The 22,983-nt window shown below is 38.6% G+C and overlaps 2 protein-coding genes and 1 long non-coding RNA gene across 37 annotated transcripts in view; 2 read left to right on the top strand and 1 right to left on the bottom strand.

Annotated features, from left to right (window-relative positions):
- LOC108274794 (uncharacterized) overlaps window positions 1-22,983 on the top strand; it is a 588,939-nt gene that overhangs the window by 101,307 nt on the left and 464,649 nt on the right. The gene's annotated exons all lie outside the window — the stretch shown is intronic.
- The window catches only part of LOC108261135 (uncharacterized), a 278,821-nt gene that overhangs the window by 62,484 nt on the left and 193,354 nt on the right, over window positions 1-22,983 (top strand). The window lies entirely within an intron of this gene.
- Window positions 3,803-7,190, bottom strand: LOC128634933 (uncharacterized). 2 transcript variants are annotated; one of them, XM_053685879.1, is made up of 5 exons: window positions 6,089-7,189; window positions 5,567-5,920; window positions 4,805-4,957; window positions 4,535-4,569; window positions 3,803-4,421 (listed from the first exon to the last, which is right to left on the bottom strand). In XM_053685879.1, the coding sequence occupies exons 1-5, from the start codon at window positions 6,129-6,131 to the stop codon at window positions 4,365-4,367; spliced, it is 642 nt and encodes a 213-aa protein (XP_053541854.1). In that variant the 5' UTR covers window positions 6,132-7,189; the 3' UTR covers window positions 3,803-4,364. The 2 variants fall into 2 exon arrangements, with proteins under 2 accessions (XP_053541854.1, XP_053541853.1); XM_053685878.1 differs by lacking the exons at window positions 3,803-4,421; window positions 4,535-4,569 and having other exon boundaries at window positions 4,633-4,957; window positions 6,089-7,190.

The raw sequence follows: 22,983 nt of genomic DNA, 5'->3' as shown, positions 1-22,983 counted from the left end.
GACCATTGCCAAGCAGCTTGGTGAGAAGGGGACAACAGTTGGTGCGATTATTCGCAAATGGAAGAAGCACAAAAGAACTGTCAATCTCCCTCAGCCTGGGGCTCCATGCAAGATCTCACCTCGTGGAGTTGCATTGATCATGAGAACAGTGAGGAATCAGCCCAGAACTACACGGGAGGATCTTGTCAATGATCTCAAGGCAGCTGGGACCATAGTCAACAAGAAAACAACTGGTAACACACTACGCCGTGAAGGACTGAAATCCTGCAGCGCGCGCAAGGTCTGCTGCTCAAGAAAGCACATATACATGCCCGTCTGAAGTTTGCCAGTGAACATCTGAATGATTCAGAGGACAACTGGGTGAAAGTGTTGTGGTCAGATGAGACCAAAATGGAGCTCTTTGGCATCAACTCAACTCGCCATGTTTGGAGGAGGAGGAATGCCGCCTATGACCCCAAGAACACCATCTCCACCGTCAAACATGGAGGTGGAAACATTATGCTTTGGGGGTGTTTTTCTGCTAAGGGGACAGGACAACTTCACCGCATCAAAGGGACGATGGACGGGGCCATGTACCGTCAAATCTTGGGTGAAAACCTCCTTCCCTCAGACAGGGCATTGAAAATGGGTCGTGGATGGATATTCCAGCATGACAATGACCCAAAACACACGGCCAAGGCAACAAAGGAGTGGCTCAAGAAGAAGCACATTAAGGTCCTGGAGTAACCTAGGCAGTCTCCAGACCTAAATCCCATAGAAAATCTGTGGCGAGAGCTGAAGGTTCGAGTTGCCAAACGTCAGCCTTGAAACCTTAATGACTTGGAGAAGATCTGCAAAGAGGAGTGGGACAAAATCCCTCCTGAGATGTGTGCAAACCTGGTGGCCAACTACAAGAAACGTCTGACCTCTGTGATTGCCAACAAGGGTTTTTAAACCAAGTACTAAGTCATGTTTTGCAGAGGGGGTCAAATACTTATTTCCCTCATTAAAATGCAAATCAATTTATAACATTTTTGACGTGTGTTTTTCTGGATTTTTTTGTTGTTATTCTGTCTCTCACTGTTCAAATAAATCTACCATTAAAGTTATAGACGGATCATTTCTTTGTCAGTGGGCAAACGTACAAAATCAGCAGGGGATCAAATACTTTTTTCCCTCACTGTATATCAGCTGGTGGTGTTAATGAGCATAAACCCTCCATAGGAAATAACCCACACCTTTGTAAACAAAAGCTCCATTAAAAAAGTTTCAGAGTACATCTCTTGGGTTTAGACCCATTTCAGTTTCTTTGCAGAGCCCAAGGGTTCACACCCACCTCCACTCTGGCACTGTGTCAGGTTTGATGTTTGTTTTCACCGATTTCTTACTGGAATGTCTATAATTTTAACAAAGCACTATTTTATTAGCCATAATGATTAAAAGGAGAAAGAATTTGAACTTCCATATTTGTTCTGTTTGACTCCAGCCCTACATCTGTGGCACGTCCTCCATCCAGAGTAATTGTTCTGTTGTTGTTAAACATGTTTACAGGCTGCTGAGTAGGTGACATAAGCACATTTCAATGGATGTAAATGTACCTACTCAACAGTGTTGGAAACAAATTCGGTACTATTCAGGGTGTATGTGCAGAACCAAAAGGCAGCAAGAAGGTGGGCTTAAACCCTTGAATGTGACAAAGAAAATTAAAGAGGTCTAAACCCCTTTTATGAAGAGATGTACTGAATCTTTGTCTCTCTAAAATCCCAATATACGCCTCCACATCAATGGTACCATCACACATGTGCAACTCTAATATGCAAGAAGGAAGCCACACATCAACTCAATGCAGAAACGCTAATGAGTTCTCTGGGCCAGAGCTCATCTCAGATGGACTGAAAGGCAGTGGAAACGTGTGCTGTGGTCAGATGAGAAGATGTTTAAGATTGTTTTTGTGAAAAACTAACCCTGAATTCTCTGTGCCAAAGAAAAAGACCAACCAGACTGTTATAAGTGAAAGGTGTAAAAACCAGCATCTGTGATGGTATGGGGTGCATCAGTGCCCAAGGCATGGGTGACTTGCAAATGTGTGAAGGAACCATTGATGCAGAGGTGTATATTAGGATTTTAGAGAGACATAAGCTGCCATCAAGGCAACGTCTTTTCCCAGGAAGTCCATGGTTATTTTAGCAGGACAATGACAGGCCTCATCCTGCATGTGCTACAACAGCGTGGCTTCGTAGACACAGAGTGTGTTTGCTTGATGGGGGTGTGTTTTGCTACAGATTGGGGGGGGGGTCTATGGGGCTCTTCTTTTAAATAAATAAATAAATAAAGATTTAAATACGTAAATATACCAAAACTGATGTACTAAATGTGTTAAAAAAGTCAAGTCTCTCTCTCTCTCTCTCTCTCTCTCTCTCTCTCCGAGTTTCGCGGGCGCGCGTGTTGCCTAGTAACGCAGAGGTTCAGGGCTCGAGCGGTCCTCGCGCGCTGCTGTCCCTCAGTGAAGTGATGTTTCTGTGGTGAATGGAGACACAGTGTACCGTGTTTTAGGAGAGAGTAAAAATAAACAACCAGAATCCGAATAAGAAATAATTCTTCTGTGAAGTATCACCTGAATCACACAAGGGGCTCTGACACATCTCCACTGAAGGATAGAATTCGGATTAAACCCCGAATATTTTTTCTTCCTAACTTTTTTCTCACAGTGTACTGAAGCTGTCATCCAATCAGAGCGGGGCAGGCTGTAGTGCTGCTTTTTCATTGGTCAGCACAACAGGAGCAAAACTAAAGGGTACTAAAACATTGTTTTGTTTGTTTATTTATTTGTTTGTTTGTTTATTTAACTTTATATCAACACAAGTTAGATTTCTGTATTCCTCTGTCACTGATGCTTGAAATAATCCACATTTCTGCGATTCAATATGAACATGATGTATAAATATCAACAAAATTCTTCCATAAACACCACACCCTTAAATAACCCTGCTGAAACAGTAGATCCCTTACCTACATGCTTCTTAACTGTGAAGAAGTAATTTTACAATACAGTCTGGATCTGAGATTAAAATCCTGCTCATAAATAAAATTAACCTATTTTAATTTCTCAAAAGATCCTTTCACATGTCTTTACGTGTATACTATCAGTGTTAGTACATCATCTATGATAATCTCCTCTCTAATTAAATAGACAATGTCTTTTATATTCTTTAACCGTTTACACACTGAATAAATTCACTCCGTCCAGTAGGTGGCAGCAAAATAATACTGTACATGTGCTACACTCCTGTATTACTGTAGTCTACACCTCTAACATACAGTAAAGATAAATCACATCAATACTTTAACACTTTATTTACATCACAAGCCTTTATATTAAACTATTTAATGTCTGATTCCAGGATTGCAGTGCTGATTCTGTCTCACTGATATCACATTATTCAAATCTGTGTACAAAGGTAAAGTACATTTTAATCACAGGTAAACATTTCTTCACAACAACCTGTGTGTGTGTGTGTGTGTGTGTGTGTGTGTGTGTGTGTGTGTGTGTGTACATTTTAGATATATCTTTTGTAACATTATTAAAACATTTTTTTTTAAAAGTTACTTGCTAGTACGGGGACATTTTGAAACTAATGCTCCTGTTAAACAACTGCGCTTCCTAAATATATATTTAATTAAAATACTCCTTATAAGGTTTATTTAAAAAAAAAAAAAAAAAGACAGAAATAAAAGCAGGAAGCTGCAGCACGTCTCTGTCCACGTTTCACATGTGTTTATATAAAGCTTTGGGCTTTTGTCTGGAGTAAAATAAACACAGTAATTCACCTTCAGGAATTCATTTATTTGATATTGATTATATCAGTCATGTACTTCGTATTGGCCTGTACACACAGTGCAGTGTTACATGTTACACAGGACTAAAGTCTTTTGACCACTAGAGCTCTAGTGTGCACTTATAGCCCAAAGAAACAAACATCTTCAACACATCTGGTTTAATGCTTCAACTCTTCATGAAGCTTTAACATCACTACTTTTAACCTTGGAACTCTTTTAAGAGCAAAATGTACCAAAGAGTCCTTGTAAATATTTTGTTGTTGTTGTTGTTGTTTGAAGTCAAGACATTTTTGAATAGTTAAATGAACGTTTTCCTCGATTCATTGTTGAACAATTATTTAAAAATTGAAGTTTAAGGGTTACGAGAGCTGAATGACGGCACAGTTGGGGAATCACCCAGATAACATGCTTTTGGGGGCAGAACAGGAAGTCATTAATCTTCAGACCACACGGATTATTAGAGAGTACTTGATGTATGCGAGGTCGATGGGATCGTAGCAGGTTCTCTGCTGATTCTGATCCTCATGCTGCTGATGATTTCTGGGCCGTCATGAGACACTTGTGTAGGTCACAGAGGTCAAATCAGACAGGTGCAGGTCCACTTCCTGCAGAGAGAAACATCTGATAATGTGACGTTATTAGTCTGCTTTAATAGTGACATGATCTCAGCGCTGACTTCCATCAACTACATTTCATCATTTCAGCGTTTTTCTGGTACCTTCTCGTTTGAGTCCCCAGTGGAAGAACACTTATCTGAAAAATAAGAGAATTTAACATAGACAAAGACGACAATCTCAAAAGTGTCAAACACACAGATTTCACTACACAGCTTTTTACAGTCACTAACGTTTTCATTACACATTCATTCTGCACTAGTGTATAAGGGCTGCTGTACGGCCTGGAACAACAGGAAGTGTCATAAATAAAGGGAAGTGTGTGTGACAGGGTGAACGGTGTAAATGTTGGTCTTCAGGCTGTAAGTTCTCACCTTGTAGCGTGGAACAGTACAGAGAGGAGCAGATGATGCTTATTGAAACAAAGACCGCACACACACATGATAGGATTATAATAATAATTCCACAGAGTGCAGGACCTACAGACTGCTGTGTGTCTGAACGATCAGTCTCATGATGCTGATCAGCTGAAACACAGAGGAACACAGAGATATCAGTAAAGTATCTGAGAGGAAAGTGTATCAGATGACATTCTGATATCTTTTATAACTTTAATTTAGTGTTAAACACACAACGACCAGGCCGTCACTTATACACTGTGTAACAATAAACAACAACAACAACAACCGAGAGAAAAGTGTTTTCTTTTCTGCTTTATTAATCATCACAGTAGTTTCAGCTCACCACATCTGTACTGATATCTCCTTATATTTTTCTTTTATTAAGGTTTCTCTCAGTCATGAATGTGGGACATGAGTCACTATTTGAAACACTTTTCTCCTCCACACTGAACTGATCTCCTCACAGTTCAACAACATTCTCAACACTGCTCTTTAAAGTGTGGCTGAACAAAATAAAGAACCCTTGAAGAAAACGACGCAAGAGAGGAAATAATGTCCAGATTAGCAGAACTTTAAAAAGTCTGGAGTGTCAGGTGCGCGAGATTTTACTGTTTGTTCATAAAAATAATCCTTGAAATAATACACAAGATATCAATAATATTATGAAAAATAAACACACGAACTAAAACGAAATTAAATAGCAATAATCAGACTGAATAAAGTATTGGCACCCACCTGTAAAGTCCAGTCTGATGAATTTCCCAAACTGAATGTGTGTCGTTCTGTTTCGACCTCCACAGAAATAAAATCCCAGATCTGTCTCTCTAACTCCAATAATCACTAAACTGACTGAACTGCTGCTTTCTGTCATATCAAAGTGACTCTTGTTCACATTATAACTGAGGGAAAAGGTTTTCTTCAGCTTAGATTTCTCAGCAGATATCAGCAGATTCACCTCCTCAGATCTCAGTCGATACCACGATATCTCAGAATAATTAGTGATGTTACAGAGCAGGGTGATGATCTCTCCAGGAGGGACAGATAAATGATCAGTTGAAGCGATCTCAAGGAGACACGGTGTAAAGAAACCTGAAGGAACAACAAGAGAGCAGATTCATCATCACTGTCCAAACCAGCTATAGTGCATTAATACATTCAGAGTCCTGAACATTACTCACACTTTCACAGCTACAGCGGCTAATAACAGTCTTTTATAGTTTACTATCTGATCATCTGCTAATGTGTGTATTCACTCACCAAACAGCATCTGTAGAAGAAATGTAGACAGGAGTTTGGCCATTTCTCACACACTCCCTCCAGCGCTCTGAGGACAAGTGCTGCTGTTTCACATCTGGTTTTAGCCACACGGTCCTACATCCTGTTCTGTATTTTGTCAGTCCAATAATCTGCTCACATCACCGGTGCTCTTCTTAGACGGTGCGTACAGATCCGAGCACATTCATCATTTTATCAGTTTATTTTCTTTACACGATCCACCAACAATGCTAACATGAACATCCTAGCAGGCTGAAGGAAAAACATTTTAGCACAATAAGACCCTGAGCGTATGTCAGAAGAGGGACAGATCCATGCTAGCAGAATAAATATTAAATCATATTGTTTTAACTGATATTTAGCTGCAATATGCAGAAATGTTTGGATTTATAAGCAACAGCGGAGTATAAATACTTAAGCCGGTTCACACTGTACGATTTTGGCCATGATTTAGTCGTCTGATGAATAAATGAATAAATGTCTGAAACTAATTTTGAGAATCCTAAAAGATTCCTATAATCCTGGGCCAAAATCTGTAGTCTTTGATCGGTAGTTTGACGTGTTCCCCGACAGCAGATTAATGACCGTTGTGATCAGATTTTCCCTCTGATTAAATTCTGGCAGTGTCAGAAGATTTGAGGCACAGTCCTGTAGTGTGACTTCTCCTACTCCGTATGAGTCTTATTGTGTGCGTCGGTTTTTCACGTCTTGTACAGTCTGACATTAATGAGAACTGAGATCCTACAGTGTGACATGGCTCACAGTGCAGCGGGGATCGTGTTCGTACAGTCTGACAAGCAGCAGTCACAAAGGACTATTAAAAATCACACAGTGTTCACCCGGATTAAAAATAAGTGCAGTCAGTCTGCAGTCCCATGTTCATATCAGATATTCTGCTGCAAATCATAATAAACTGTCTACAGCCGTACACTCCTGGGCAAAGAAAAATGGGATAACACCTCATACCATTCTGCATGCGTACAACTTTCACATATTAACTTAAAAAAATCAATTTATTGCTTCACCATTTCTTCAACATTTGGAAACCTTGTACCTTTCTTTTAAGGTGTTCAATGTATTGATGGGATTGTTTATATTTCTTATAATATACTGACTAAAAGACAAAATGGAAACCAAATCAAATGATTATTAATATTTAAATAATAAATCGTTTAGTATTGATCAAAGTTGTATATAAATCAAACTTATTACATCCACATGTTTTTTTTTCTTTGAGTTTGTAATTATATTAACAGGGAACAATGTACACATTTAATGTACACATTTAAATTCAATGCTCCAATGTTTTCAGTGAACCTTGAAAAAGACTTAAATTAAGAAATAAGTTTATTGTTTACTATTCTGAAAAAAGCACCATTTCTATTCAGAAAAGTGTCAATCTTCACTCGTCATCTGCAACTTTCTCCTGAAAAGAGTTCTCTACAGTTGGGGGCGTTAGCAGAACATGTAGGGGAAGAAGGAAATGAAACTGTAGATGTACTGGCAGAAATATGAACTACTGGTGCTCAGCCCAAACTTATTGAATCAGACAGTATAGATCCAAACAGATTTGAGATCAGTGGTTGCCATATATTTCATTCAGACTGATCAAAATAGCTTCAAAACTGTAATAAAGAGTCACAGAAATTATGTAGCTTGGATATTTTCATACAAACCTTAATTAACTGTTTCAACACTGCAGTGTGTCAAAAGTGTCATGTACAACCATGATCATCTCACTGCTGTTGTTTTTCTTTGAGTTTCCATACTTTTGTAATTATATTAACAGGAACAATGTACACATTTAATGTACACATTTAAATTCAATGCTCCAATTTTTTAAGTGAACCTCAATAAAGACTTAAATTAAGAAATACGTTTATTGTTTTATATTCTGAAAAAAAAGGCACCATTTGTATTAAAAAAAAAGTTTCATTCTTCACTCGTCATCTGCAACTTTCTCCTGAAAAGAGTTCTCTACAGTTGGGGGCGTTAGCAGAACATGTAGGGGTAGAAGGAAATGAAACTGTAGATGTACTGGCAAAAATATCGATAAAGCATGAAACAGATGAAATAAAAATACCATGAAGTTGAGCAGAGATTAAAACCATTATAAAGGAAAGGAGAGAGGAAGAGATGATAATTACGAGTCTTAGAATAGATCACACTGACTTAAATCTAACATTACACAGAACAGGAAAACACCCCACTGGACTCTGCACACACTGCAATACACAAGAGACAGAAAACACATTCTGTTAGACTGCAAAAGATATGAGGAGGAAAGAACTGAGCTAGAGATGCAGATTGGAAAACAAAACATGACACTAAAGAACTTGCTGGGAAAAACATCTGGGAAAATACACCGTCCCCTAATAAATTATCTACAAAATACTTGGATAAGTTAGACTTTATTAATTTAGTATGAATATCTAATATATAGTTTATTATTATTATTATTATTATTATTATTATTATTATTATTATTATTATTATTATTATTATTATTTTATTTTTAATTTTTTTATTGTTATTGTAATTATTATCGGGGTTTTTGTCCGTGCCAATCTGCTGCCCACACTCCAGTCCAGTAGGAGGCGGTAATGCACCTTAAGTTGGTTTGCCAACCGTTATTACAACCAAAGATGAAGTTAGCATTACTGCTTAAAAAAAAAACACACACACACCTGGTCATCCCAAAGCCTGTTGCCGCTCTGTCATGGGCTGAGGTAGGAAAATATCCTTATTTTATCCACACACTATGTTTTATATTGTCTTTAAAGTATTTAAGGATGTTTACTGGACGTGTTGGTGAGTATTTCTGATTGTGAATTGTAGAGTTTAGGAGTTTAGCGTCGTTTATTCAAGCATTCTTCTTAAATATCTGTTACACAAAGAACTCTTTGAGCATGTGAAGACATGATGGCAGCTATTTTAGAAGAGATTCTCACCTCCATGTAATGGTTTCAACACGGTGATGTTAAAAGTATTGAGTAAACCGATCACTGTCTCATTGTTCTGTGGGCCATTTGTATACACCTGTCTGGTATGGTATGGAATTGTATTTATATTAATTGTATACAATTGTATGCATGTGCGTTTAAGCGTGCTCCTTAGCACTTGTTATTATTCATTGTCAGACAGTGTTTGATAACTAAAATATCCCCCTGTCTCTCTTTTTTGCCAGTATCAGCCAGAGAAGGATGCCCTCCAGGAGTTTTTAATTTTATTTGTACAATTTATTTATTTAAACCACACTGTGGTATCGACTTTGGTATCATGTACTTTTGGTGGTATTGGTACCGAGTCCTAGATTTTTGGTATTGTGACATCCCTATGAGATATTCACAACAACAGAAGAAATCAGGATCAGCAAATACTTTTTTACAACAGTGAAATCTCAAATATACTAGACAGTTTAAGGTTAACTCAAAATATAATTTATAAATTAATAAATGTATACATACTTTTTCACTGCACTGTAAATGTCACTAACTTATTACTTGGTGTTTGATACTGTACTGTAATCACCCTACACCCGGTAGGTCACAGGGCATGGCTTTATTGTGATATTATGCTGCTGTTGATCATCAATGCTAAGCACAATGAGTTCAAATGTCATGCATGAAACAGGAATGTAAAATATAAAAGCCAGAACCACATCATCAAACAATAGTTTTAAAGCAATCACATACCTGTGTTTATAATAAATATTTATAAGTGGCTCTGTGTAATAAGAGAATTCTCTATCAAAATCCTTTCACATTTATTCACAGTGAAAGTCGACTTTATCATTAAGCGTATTTAGGTAAGTATTTACCTGTATTTTATAGGTATTAACCATTTTCTGGAAAACAGAGGGAAAAGGAGGAGAATTGGAATAAACAGGAGTCAGTTAAAGGTCTATTCCTTTACTGCGGAGAAATGAAGGAATCATAAACCCCATTGCTTCTATTTTCAGTACATTACTGATCTCAAAACTCTGTTCTTCCTCTGTTCTAACCCTAAAATGTCACGGGGACTATGATGACAAAACCAGTTGTGTTCTCATAACACATGTTAACAGCATAAACTGCAAGGATCACATCGGCTAAAGTCAAATCTGATCCAGAGCTTAAGGTCATATAAGGCCTCGGGTCCTTAATAAGAGCTGGTAAAATCTGTTTCATTTATCAGTGAACTCGCAACTGAACGTTCTCTACACGAGTCGTAGAACAGGTTCGAGGTTGATGAGGGACAAGTTTCTGTGTAAATGGGTGTGTATGTAAAACATGCCAAATGTATGCAAAATACACCACCAGGGGCTTTTAAAATCAGAAAGTTATCAAAGCAGCTGAAGAACCAACACGCTCATCTTTACCAAAAAGAATTATGGCAACAACAAAAGCCTCTGTATTTATTTACTTCATCAACTCACCACAGTGTTTATTAAACCAAGGCTTAATGTTTAATAAGGGAGTTGAGAGAAAACCTTTAGCTGTACCTCTTCTTCTTTTGCACTCGGATACAAAAAGAATGTAGTTTTGACTATTTCTATCTTAAAAAGACAAAAATAGAGGCATAATGTGTCCTTTGTGACCGTTTTTATTGCAGTACGTATGTCAGTAATATAATACTGCACGACTGCACTGGGTAACTCTAAACAAGCCACAGTGTAAACAGGTACTGAACCACGTGACTTACAGGAAATTGTTCTGGTAAATCACATGGTACATTCTGTCTCTCTGTCTGATTGGCTTTTTAATAATAGTGTCTCAAAATATCTTCAAATAAAAATAAATTATACACAGCCAGTGAGAGGACATTATTTAACAACATTTCTGCTTTTATATAATTTTCCAACATACAAAACAGATGCAGTGTTAATGCAAATCATAAATGAATGAATGAATGATGAATGAATGCCTTTTATTGTCACTATACATATGTACAATGAAATTAAGAGCCACTCCTTTTTGTTCCGTGCAAACATATACATTCAATACACAAGAAGAATAAACAGATAATACACAGATAAATAAATAAGATAAATAAACAAAATAAATAAACAAGATATACAATATATGCAAGATATATGCACGATAGATAGATATTAGGGTGGATGGCGGAGGTACTATGAAATGCACAGTTTTGAGACAATATATACATATGCTGTGGACTCAGTACATGTGTTTGTTTATCATGGTAATAGCTTTTGGGAGGAAACTATTCTTAAATCTACTAGTCCTTGTTTTGATGCACCTGTAACGTCTCCCTGAGGGCAACAGATTGAACAGATCAAAGCCAGGGTGAGAACTGTCCTTAATGATAGTTTTTCCTCTGCTGAGGCAACGGGAAGTGGAAATATCCATCAGGGAGGGGAGAGGGCAGCCAATGATCTTCTGTGCTGCTCTTACTACCCTCTGAAGCCTCTCCCTGTCTGCTGCGGTGCAGCTACCATACCACACCGTGATACAGTATGTCAGCAAGCTCTCGACGGACGAGCGGTAGAAGATCAGCAGCAGATTGGAGTCCAGATTGTACTTCCTGAGAACCCTCAGGAAGTGTAGCCGCGTTTGAGCCTTCTTGATGACCGCTGTGATGTTGTCCGTCCAGGAGATGTTTGCAGAGATAAGGACGCCAAGAAACCGGATGGTGTGGACCTTCTCTACACACTCCCCATTGATGAAGAGGGGGGCCAGCTCCGTGTTGTGTTTTCTGAAGTCTACAATAAGTTCCTTGGTTTTCTTGGTGTTTAGAGTCAGGTTGTTCTTTGAACACCAGGCTGCCAAGTTTAGGACTTCCTCTCTGTAGGCTGCCTCCTCTCCTTTTGAGATAAGTCCGACCACTGTGGTGTCGTCAGCAAACTTGATGATAAGATTATTGTTGTAGAGACAGTACAGGAGGGGGCTCAACACACAGCCCTGTGGAGAACCTGTGCTCAACGTGCGAGTGGAGGAGAGGTGGGGCCCGAGTCTCACTGTCTGGAACCGGTTGGTCAGAAAGTCCTTTATCCAGGCACACGTGAGGCGGGGGAGACCAAGGGTGACCAATTTGGTGACGAGAATGTCCGGAATTATTGTATTAAAAGCCGAACTGTAATCCACAAAAAGCATCCGTACGTAGCTCTGTTGCTGCTCAAGATGTCTCAACACGTAGTGGACAGCTACGGCGATAGCATCCTCTGTGGATCTGTTTGCACGATAAGCAAATTGAAAAGGATCGAAATCTGGGGGGAGGTAGTCCTTGATGTGCTGAAGAACCAATCTCTCAAAGCACTTCATGATAACTGGAGTGAGGGCTACAGGATGATAATCATTCAGGCTAGTGGTGGGCGACTTCTTTGGCACTGGAATGATTGTGGCTGATTTTAGGCTGGACGGGATGACTGCTTGGGCCAGGGAGAGATTGAAAATTCTGGTAAAGATGTGGGCAAGCTGGTGGGCACATGATCTGAGCACGTTACCAGGTACACCGTCTGGGCCAGCAGCCTTCCTGGGGTTCACTGCCAGAAACATCCGTCTAACATCGTGTTCCCTCACAGTAAGTAGAGTGGTGCAGGAACCAGAAGGGGATGGAGGCAGGGCTGGACTGGTACGGGGGCCAGATGAGGGTGGAGGTGGGGCTGGAGCAGATGAGTGCTGTTGTTGTGATGTTTCAAAGCGAGCAAAGAAGCAATTTAGCTCTTCTGCCAGAATCGCACTCAGGTCTCCTGTTGTCGCCTCACGGCCTCTGTAGTTCGTGATGTTCTGTATGCCCTGCCACACCTCCCGTTTATTTTTGCTGGACAGGTGGGACTCTATGCTCCTCTTATAGGCCGCCTTAGCTTCCTTAATACCGCCTTTCAGGTTGGCACGGGCAGCTCTGTACAGAGCTCTATTACCAGACCTGAAGGCAGCGTCGCGGGCTTTGAGTAGTGTGCGGACCTGTTTGGTCATCCATGGTTTCTGGTTTTGGAAAACCCGGATGTTTTTTCCCACAGTCACATTTCCGATACAGAACTTGATGTAGTCCAGTACCGTTCCTGTTAATGTTTCTAGCTCTTGATGTTCAAACAAATCCCAGTCTGTCTGTTCGAAGCAGTCCTGTAGTTTGCAGAATGCATCATCAGGCCAGGTGGTAATAGTCTTTATAGTGGTCTTGACACTGCGTCTGAGGGGGGTGTAGGCAGGGGAGAGCAGGAGGGAGAGATGGTCTGATTGGCCGAGGTGGGGGAGAGGTATGGCTCTATACGCGTGCTTAATGTTGGAGTAAACATGATCCAAAGTGTTCTCCCCTCTAGTAAAACACTTAACATGTTGATAGAATTTCGGGAGTACAGTCTTCAAGTTCGCCTTATTAAAGTCCCTGCAATTATGTGAACACCGTTGGGGTAAGCCCGCTGCTGCTCGTTTATGGTGCTCAACAGGAGAGAGAGCGCCGTGTTCACATTGGCATCAGGTGGAATATACACAGCCGTGATAATCACCACTGTTAGCTCTCTCGGTAGAAAAAAGGGCCGACATCTTACGGACATGTACTCGAGGTCAGGGGAACAATGTTTGTCTATCATTGTTCCGTTGTTACACCAATTCTCATGCACATACATACAGAGCCCCCCCCCCTCTGCTCTGCTCTGCTCTGCTCTGCTCTTACCGGAGTCCTCAGTCCTGTCCCAGCGAAGCATAGTACGACCTGCTAGCTGCATGCTAGCATCGGGTATCCTCGGATGAAGCCAGGTTTCAGTAATAATCAAAACACAGCAGTCGCGAACGTAGCGATTTCCAGCTAGTTGTAATTCCAAGTTGTCGATTTTATTCACTAGGGATCTGGCATTGGAGAGAAACAGGCTCGGTAAAGGTGGCTTGTGTGGTTGTTTTCTTAGCCTTAGCATAATACCGGACCTGCATCCCCGCTTTTGCTTCCTTTCCCTCCGCCGTCTGCGCCGCCTTCTGGACCCGACAACAATCCACGGAGAGCCCGGCAATCTCGCTATGTCGTCTGGGATGTTGTGCGTGTGATGAAACATTCTCGTAATAGGTATGCGGTGTTGATCCCCAATATCCATAAGGTTCTGACTTGTATAGCGGATGTTCGTGGAACCGATAATGCTCAAACAAATAATAAAGAAATAATACAAAAACAACGAAAAAGAGCACTGAAAAGGAGAGCCGTGAGCCGCAGCAACTGTGTGCGCCGCCATCTTGGATACACCAAGGAGTGGGTCTGGTGTTACATGGACGTTGGCATCTTCATCATAAATGTAATAATGTCCCGCTGTAGAGATGGACTTTATCTCCACATTAAGAGAGGGAGGGATGTCCCCTTCTCAAGTGTCTGACACTAATGTTGAAGTCGTCAATCCTACAGGGAGGAGGTATTCTTGTAGACCACCCCAGAAGTTAGCATCACCCTGATTCCCTCGACTACGGAGCCCCCCTAGTGTCAGGTTTAAAAAAAAAAAAAAAAAAACAGCCATGTGTATTCCGTACCCATCGGTTTTGTAAACCGTGGGCATCGTGTTAAAGTTGGGTTTATATCGGACATTCGCTGTACATTCGAGCTTCTCTCATCTTTTTCTCAAGAAATAAACACACAAAAAGGACATAATGTGTATTGTCTTAATAATGTGTATCGAGTGAACATGGAACCAATACAACTGAAAATATTTTAAAATTTTCTCCCGTTAAAGCCCGGAAGCGGAAGCAGGCTTTGGGAAACGCAGGTCATCAGCACCTTATAGTAATGGAGTCAGTAAGGGACCGTCTAAAAAGTGCATGACATGGGCAACTGTAAGATTTTTATATGGCACAATAAGTTTATATGTGTAAAATAAAAGGTATATCATTAATAATATATGTTATAAAAATTCTTTATCCATACTGTATCCTAACACTGGAATAAGTTAGATATCCTATTAAGTAGACGAATATAAACTTAGTAGAATATTGTACAGTTGCCCAGGTCATGCACCTTTTAGACGGTCCCTTACTGACTCCATCACTATAAGGCGCTGATGACCTGCGTTTCCCAAAGCCCGTTTTTTTTATTATTTTTTTTATTTATTATTTTTATTATTATTACTATAATTTTTAATCCTGAGTGGGGTATTACTGATGTATTTTATGGCAAAGTATAAAACCTGAACATATATTGAGCTTGTGTTAAGCACAGACCTTAAATCAGGCATTTAACCAAAAAACCCCAGTGACTTCGGGATGATGGATGTCCAGTACACCGGAAAATCGAGACCACGAGAAAAAAAATAGAAAAAAAAATAATGATGCATGGCCGCTTAGGGCTTCTGTACACACCTGGTTCCACCTGTCTAATCATTTTGTCTTTCAATAGCCTCAGATGTGTCTCTGCTTGTTTGGAATGAAAACCTGCAGCCAAACCGGTCCTTTCCGGATAAGATTGGACACCACTGATTTAATGAGTCATTTGTGACACTGGAGGAAAAGTCATGCTGCAATTTAAATTATGAACACGTTAAAGTGTTTTTTTATTTATTTATTTATTTTATTTTTTTTTATACCTCGGATGCATGTAAATCTATTATATGAGAACTTTGAAACAAAATTAGACACGTTTCAAATCCATAATAGGTGTGTTTTAATGCTAAAAACCTGAAGTCATCCTACAGCCTGTCGCCGCTCTGTCATGGGCTGAGATACGAAAATATCCTTATTTTATCCACAATATGTTTTATATTGTCTTTAAAGTATTTAAGGATGTTCACTGGACGTGTTGGTGAGTATTTCTGATTGTGAATTGTAGAGTTTAGGAGTTTAGCGTCGTTTATTAAAGCAGATGAGCCGCTGTGTGTTTTAGTGTACACAGGACCCGAGTATAGGGAGATAAACCTGGATCACTTCTACATTAATGAACACACAAGGAGAAATAGATTTAATGAGAAACAGAGTTCATGTTAAACATGTTGACCAGGTGTTTCTCTCCTGAAAGAGAAGATGGACATCATGTGCATTCTTAAACTGTTATTAACCCTTTGCTGTCGAGCTCAAAACCTGAATTCAGCTCCATATTTTACCTCCATGTTGGTTAATGATGACAGTTCTGTCACATGCTGCTGCTCAGTAAGTTTAAACAGGATTAGTTTAGTAAATTTAACCACAAACGGGGTTAATTTGATCATTTTGTCCACCTGGCAGTGGATGAAGTGCTCTGGTCTACAGCTTTAGCTTGTAGAAGTGGTTTGTGTTTATTGTCACATACTCGTACAGTACAGTGACATATTAGTTTGTTTTTGTTTACAGTTTGTTTAGGATTGAGATGTCTCCTGTGGAACAGTAACCGCTTGGTTCTGCTGGGGTTTGTCCTCACATGTGTTGTGGTGTTTCAAGCTAATGAATGTTCTTAATCTTTATATTTGCTGTGTATGGTCATTTCCTTTCAAACAATCTACTTCCTGCTTCTGAAGAAAACATTGCAGTTGAAAGATTTGTGAAAATTTGAACTCAGAAGGTTCAAAGTTCAAATCCCAGCCCTGCCACACTGCCACTGCTGGGCCTTAACCCTTAAATGCTCAGTTGTATAAGTTTAGAGAAATGTAAGTCACTCTGGATAAGGGCATCTGCCAAATGCCATAAATAATAATTAAATAAATAAATAATAGATCCATCACTTGGTAGTATAAATGGAAATACAGGAAGTGTATTCAGAAATTTGGCAGGCAGATATTCCCAGCTGGAGTGGAGCTCTGCCATGTTTACTTTGCTGTCTCTTTTTGTTATGAAGGGAATGACCAGCAGAGGGCGCTACTGATTTCTTAAATATCTGTTGCACAAAGAACTCTTTGAGCATGTAAAGACATGATGGCAGCCATTTTAGAAGAGATTCTCACCTCCATTCAATGGTTTCAACATGGTGATGTTAAAAGTACTGAGTTAACCGATCACTGTCTCGCTGTTCTGTGGGCAATTTGTATACACCTGTATAAGGTAGTATGGTATTGTATAGAATGGTATAGTGTGGTATTGTAGTATGGTATGCGCCTTGTATAATCAGAGTAAATGCATTGACTGCACAGTGTGAAGAGATTTTCAGTTATATTCTTTGATTATGTGCGTGCATCAAAGTGTAAATTGAAATTTAATTTATATATGAGGATTACACTGTTGTCATTTGTCACAGTTATTAAGTCAACTGATTCTGTATTCAGACCACTTTGTTGTCAATTGAATATAAAAAAAAAAATTTTTTTAAAGATATATATTTATGTAATATTACTGTTGCATATGGTATGGATAATGATGTTAGTTTGTGTAACTTGACAGTTGTTTGTCAGTGTTTCTGAGGTGTGATTCAGACTTATTATTGGAACTTCTCTAATTATTTGCACTTTATCTGTTAAGGAGTAAAATTCTACCTGTTATGATTTCAGGAAAGTCATATTAGTGCTTAATGTTCTTTATAGAATTAGAGCTGTGATTTCAATAGTGTTGTTTTTCTTTCTAAAGTAACCACACCTTGATCTACATGTTGAGATGAATTCTGAAATAAAGAACTACAATGGGAACCTGTGCATTCTATATTCAATACCTCATACCTTTTAACCCAGTTATCAATAGACAACTTTATTACACTTTTATAAGTTCTGGATAATAACTGATCCCTCTAGTTGTTTGCGTTTAAGCTTCAATCATCCTCACAAAAACAGTTAAATATTGTTAAAGCTGCAGTACTGAAGCTTTTTTTGTTAAAAATGAACTAATTAATTATTGAGCAGTAAATAAAAACAGTTTGAGGGTTTTTCGGGTAAGAGAGAGTGAGGCAGATGGTTTTGGTGACAGCATTTCACTCTGAATAAATACCGTCACACACAAATGAACCTGATTCTGGTCTTTTTTATATTATTAAAATATATATGTTATATACAAATATTACCAAATTACTTGTTTTAAAATTTAAACAAATACTGATATGTTTAGAATTTGTTTTTGTTTGGGATGTAGTTACACATTTAACCAGCAGAGGTCTGATCAAAAGCCGTGTTTTCAACAGAACAGAACAGACTTGAAGTGTCATTGTGTTGAGCTGGAGGAGAAAATACCACCTTTTTGATTTTTTTTTTTTTAAGCTGTAGATGTTTTACGTAGAATCTATGAGAGAGAAAAAATATTTGCTGCCTTCTGTTTTGTGTATGTCTCACACTAAATAGTTTTATAAGTTAAAACAAAATCTAAGATAAAACAAAGGCAACCTGAGTGTAAACAAAATACAGTTTTTAAATGATCATGTTTTTATTGAAGCAAAAAAGTTATCGAATACCAAATGGGTCTGTGTGAAAATGTATTTGCCTCCGTGGTTACTTATTCCCCGAATCTATGAAACTGCATTCATAATGGGGTTCAGCTGGACTAGACACAACCACGCCTGATTACTGCAAACCCCGTTCAATCACATCTACACTTAAATAGAACTTTTTCAACAGCATGAAGTTGGTTGAAAGAATTTCCAGAAATGATGGGGAAGGAGGTGATTGAAATACATCAGTCTGGGAAGGGTTACAAACCTGTTTCAAAGGCTCTATGACTCTATTTCCTCCGTTTTTTATAAATAAAAATGATTGTGTGTTTTACTCAGGTTACTTTTGTTTTCTGTTGTATTTTGTTTGAAGATTTAAAACAATTTAGTATGAGATATAAACAACAACAGAAGAAATCAGGATCAGCAAATACTTTCTCAACAGTGAAAGCTCAAATATATTAGATAGTTTAAGGTTACCTCTGATTATAATTTATATATTTATAAATGAATAAATATGTATGTACACATACTTTTTCACAGCACTGTAAATGTCACTAACTTATAACTTGGTGTTTGATACCTGTACTGTAATCACCCTACACCCTGTAGGTCACAGGGCGTGGCTTTATTGTGATATTATGCTGCTGTTGATCATCAATGCTAAGCACAATAATGAGTTCAAATGTCATGCATGAAACAGGAATGTAAAATATAAAAGCCAGAACCACATCATCAAACAATAGTTTTAAAGCAATCACATACCTGTGTTTATAATAAATATTTATAAGTGGCTCTGTGTAATAAGAGAATTCTCTATCAAAATCCTTTCACATTTATTCACAGTGAAAGTCGACTTTATCATTCAGCGTATTTAGGTAAGTATTTACCTGTATTTTATAGGTATTAACCATTTTCTGGAAAACAGAGGGAAAAGGAGGAGAATTGGAATAAACAGGAGTCAGTTAAAGGTCTGTTCCTTTACTGAGGAGAAATGAAGGAATCATAAACCCATTGTTTCTATTTTCAGCTCATTACTGATCTCAAAACTCTGTTCTTCCTCTGTTCTTACCCTAAAATGTCACGGGGACTATGATGACAAAACCAGTTGTGTTCTCATAACACATGTTAACAGCATAAACTGCAAGGATCACATCGGCTAAAGTCAAATCTGATCCAGAGCTTAAGGTCATATAAGGCCTCGGGTCCTTAATAAGAGCTGGTAAAATCTGTTTCATTTATCAGTGAACTCACAACTGAACGTTCTCTACACGAGTCGTAGAACAGGTTCGAGGTTGATGAGGGACAAGTTTCTGTGTAAATGGGTGTGTATGTAAAACATGCCAAATGTATGCAGAATACACCACCAGGGCTTTTAAAATCAGAAAGCTATCAAAGCAGCTGAAGAACCAACACGCTCATCTTTACCAAAAAGAATTATGGCAACAACAAAAGCCTCTGTATTTATTTACTTCATCAACTCACCACAGTGTTTATTAAACCAAGGCTTAATGTTTAATAAGGGAGTTGAGAGAAAACCTTTAGCTGTACCTCTTCTTCTTTTGCACTCGGATACAAAAAGAATGTAGTTTTGACTATTTCTATCTTAAAAAGACAAAAATAGAGGCATAATGTGTCCTTTGTGACCGTTTTTATTGCAGTACGTATGTCAGTAATATAATACTGCACGACTGCACTGGGTAACTCTAAACAAGCCACAGTGTAAACAGGTACTGAACCACGTGACTTACAGGAAATTGTTCTGGTAAATCACATGGTACATTCTGTCTCTGTCTGATTGGCTTTTTAATAATAGTGTCTCCAAATATCTTCAAATAAAAATAAATTATACACAGCCAGTGAGAGGACATTATTTAACAACATTTCTGCTTTTATATAATTGTCCAACATACAAAACAGATGCAGTGTTAATGCAAATCATAAAGATAATATTTGTATTACACATTCATATTCAGTCCTGAGAATGATCAGGTGGAATGAGTGTTAAATGGCCGCGGTTTCTACTTTTTAAAGCTGAAACACAAGACCAGCGGTGTCCCATCTCCTTCCCTCTCTAATTTACAGCACCCTCACCGCTTCCACTGGCATCACTTCGAGTTTAAATGGTTTAGTGAAATCTGGGCAGCAAGGACAGGAGAACTACACAACAGATCTTTGAGAGAATCAAAGGCAATTAGACAATTAGAATTCCAAACAAAAGAAACATCTTTTCGAAGGTTATCTGTGAGAGGCTTCACTACATCTGAAAGTTTTTTCTAAAGTTTCTATAGTAACCGGCCATTCTGAGAAAACGTACGCAGAATGTTTATTTATTTTGGTCCTTTTTATTCATTTCCCTTTTATTAGTGGAGCTGATATTTTATTTATTAGATGAACATATTTCTTTTCGTGTTTTTCCCCAAACTGAAATATTTGCCACTGCGCGCGTTGCTGAAAAACCTAAATTGATGCTTGTCTTTACTCCGCCCACATTATATTATTTTCGTTTTTAAGATTATTTTCAGGTCATATTATTATTATTATTATTATTATTATTATTATTATGTAATCTTTTAAAGACCTTCCGTTATGTTGGCTGTGGATTTAATTCAGGGTGTGATGTACCTGTGTGTGGTCATAAATTCACTTCATCATAATGAAATCTCATGTCGTTAAATATGATTAGTGCGCAGTTTCAGCACATTTGACAAACTGCACACTCATTTTATATCTCTATTTGCCACTGCGTGTGCTGCCTACAAAACAAGTGTCTTCTCCACCCAAACAGATGCAAATAATCTGGAATGAATGAAATTAAATTAAAAGAATCGACTTCCTTGTGTTAGACTTCCTTGACTTCTTCCTGTACTCTTTAGATTATCATCTATCATTTTCAAATAATCAAATATTCAACAGTTTAATCTTTTTTTTTTAACACTCTACTTACACTCAGGTGCCATCGCTGTTGATCCTGACAGTTTATTTGATTTCTTCATTTCTTCGATTTCATATTTTGCCCGTAGCTGTTTGTCTGGGAAGGCACTTTTTTTTTTACCATGTTCCTGACATTAATTAGGCCAGTAGCACAACAATACCTGCCAGACAGAAACAAGAATGCCTGCTTAATTTATATATGTATGCAGTTGACCTTGTTTATCATTTATATTTTATTAAAAAAACACATATGGACTAAATCCTACCCCATCGATCCACTCTAACCACAAGGATGGTGCCACTTCAACCTCATTTTGCTCAATGAAATGGAGCACATGACGCAGATGAACCTGTAAGTACCGAACAGGCTACACAGATACTAGTCCAGGCTCTTGTTATCTCTAAACTGGACTACTGCAACTCACTACTCTCGGGCCTCCCAGCAGCTCCATCAAACCCCTTCAGATGATTCAGAATGCTGCAGCACACCTCGTCTTCAACCAGCCCAAGAGAACCCATGTCACACCCCTCTTCATCTCCCTCCACTGGCTTCCTGTAGCCACCCGTATCAAATTCAAAGCCTTGATGCTCACCTACAAGACCTTGTCTGGAACAGCGCCCCCTACCTCAACTCTCTCCTGAAGGCCTATGTTACCTCACGCAATCTGCTATGCATTAGAAACCGACACTTAGCAGTACCTACCCAGTGTGGCTCAAAGTCCCTTTCCAGAACCATCACACTAACTGTTCAAAAACCCATTGACTTCGGAATGATGGATGTCGAGTACACAGGAAAATTAAGTTGAGATCACGAGAAAACAAAGAAAAAAGTAATAATGCATGGTCGCTTAGGGCTTCCGTATAAAAGAGCAATTTTCCCTCGGTGAGTTTTCCCGACAGAGCGGTGTCTAGTAGAACAAATAACTAATCAAATCACAGTCCACAGATTTAGATAAACATAGATAAGAATTTAAAACTGAGCCTTAACTTGGAGTGGGAGAATATTTCTACTAATTCAGTATGATTTAAATAAAAGTTTGAGTTTAGGAGGCTCTGCTGCCAACCACCATTATGTCGTGTCTGAACACCAACGACTGCAGCGTTTACAGCCTACAGGTAACTTTTACTTTCTCTTTCTCATGAGGGTGAGGGAAGGAAAAATGCAAATTACATTGTTGGGTTTAGGAAAGAATTTGCATTGTGGATCTGTTCCTGTTTTTCCTCTTTAATGTTGACCTGATCTGTTTAATGTTTTTATCTTGACTTTGTCCTGTCCAGTTTACCCAGTTTGCCGATTACCTGACATTTTTACCCTTTTTTTTTTTTTTTAGCCTTGACTCTGTCTTAAGACTTGGAATTGTTTCTCTCTCTTTTTTTTTTTTAACATTGCAACACTTTGTGCACCTTCACTTTGTGACAGGGCCCGAGACAAAATATAGGAATGGGGCCCTATTCAGTGTTTTAACATAGATATTTAAATTTTCAGCATACTTTATTTAGCATTAATAATTAAAAATATTTTGCATGTTTAGGGGGCCCTTGACTACAAGGCGATTGCCTACCATTGCCTAGTGCTAAGTCCGCCCCTGCCTAGAGTTCATTCTTATGCTAATCATCCTCAAGTGAATGTTTCATGAACAGTTGATAGGGAAGTTGATTTGAGTTTTGAACAAGCAGGATAAACAGGGTGTCAGGTTCTACAGGGTTTTTGTGATTTC

The sequence above is a fragment of the Ictalurus punctatus genome, chromosome 14, assembly GCF_001660625.3.
Source record: "Ictalurus punctatus breed USDA103 chromosome 14, Coco_2.0, whole genome shotgun sequence".
NCBI lineage: Eukaryota > Metazoa > Chordata > Actinopteri > Siluriformes > Ictaluridae > Ictalurus > Ictalurus punctatus.
The sequence above is the reverse complement of the archived record's forward strand: the minus strand, read 5'-3'. Positions and strand labels throughout refer to the sequence as shown.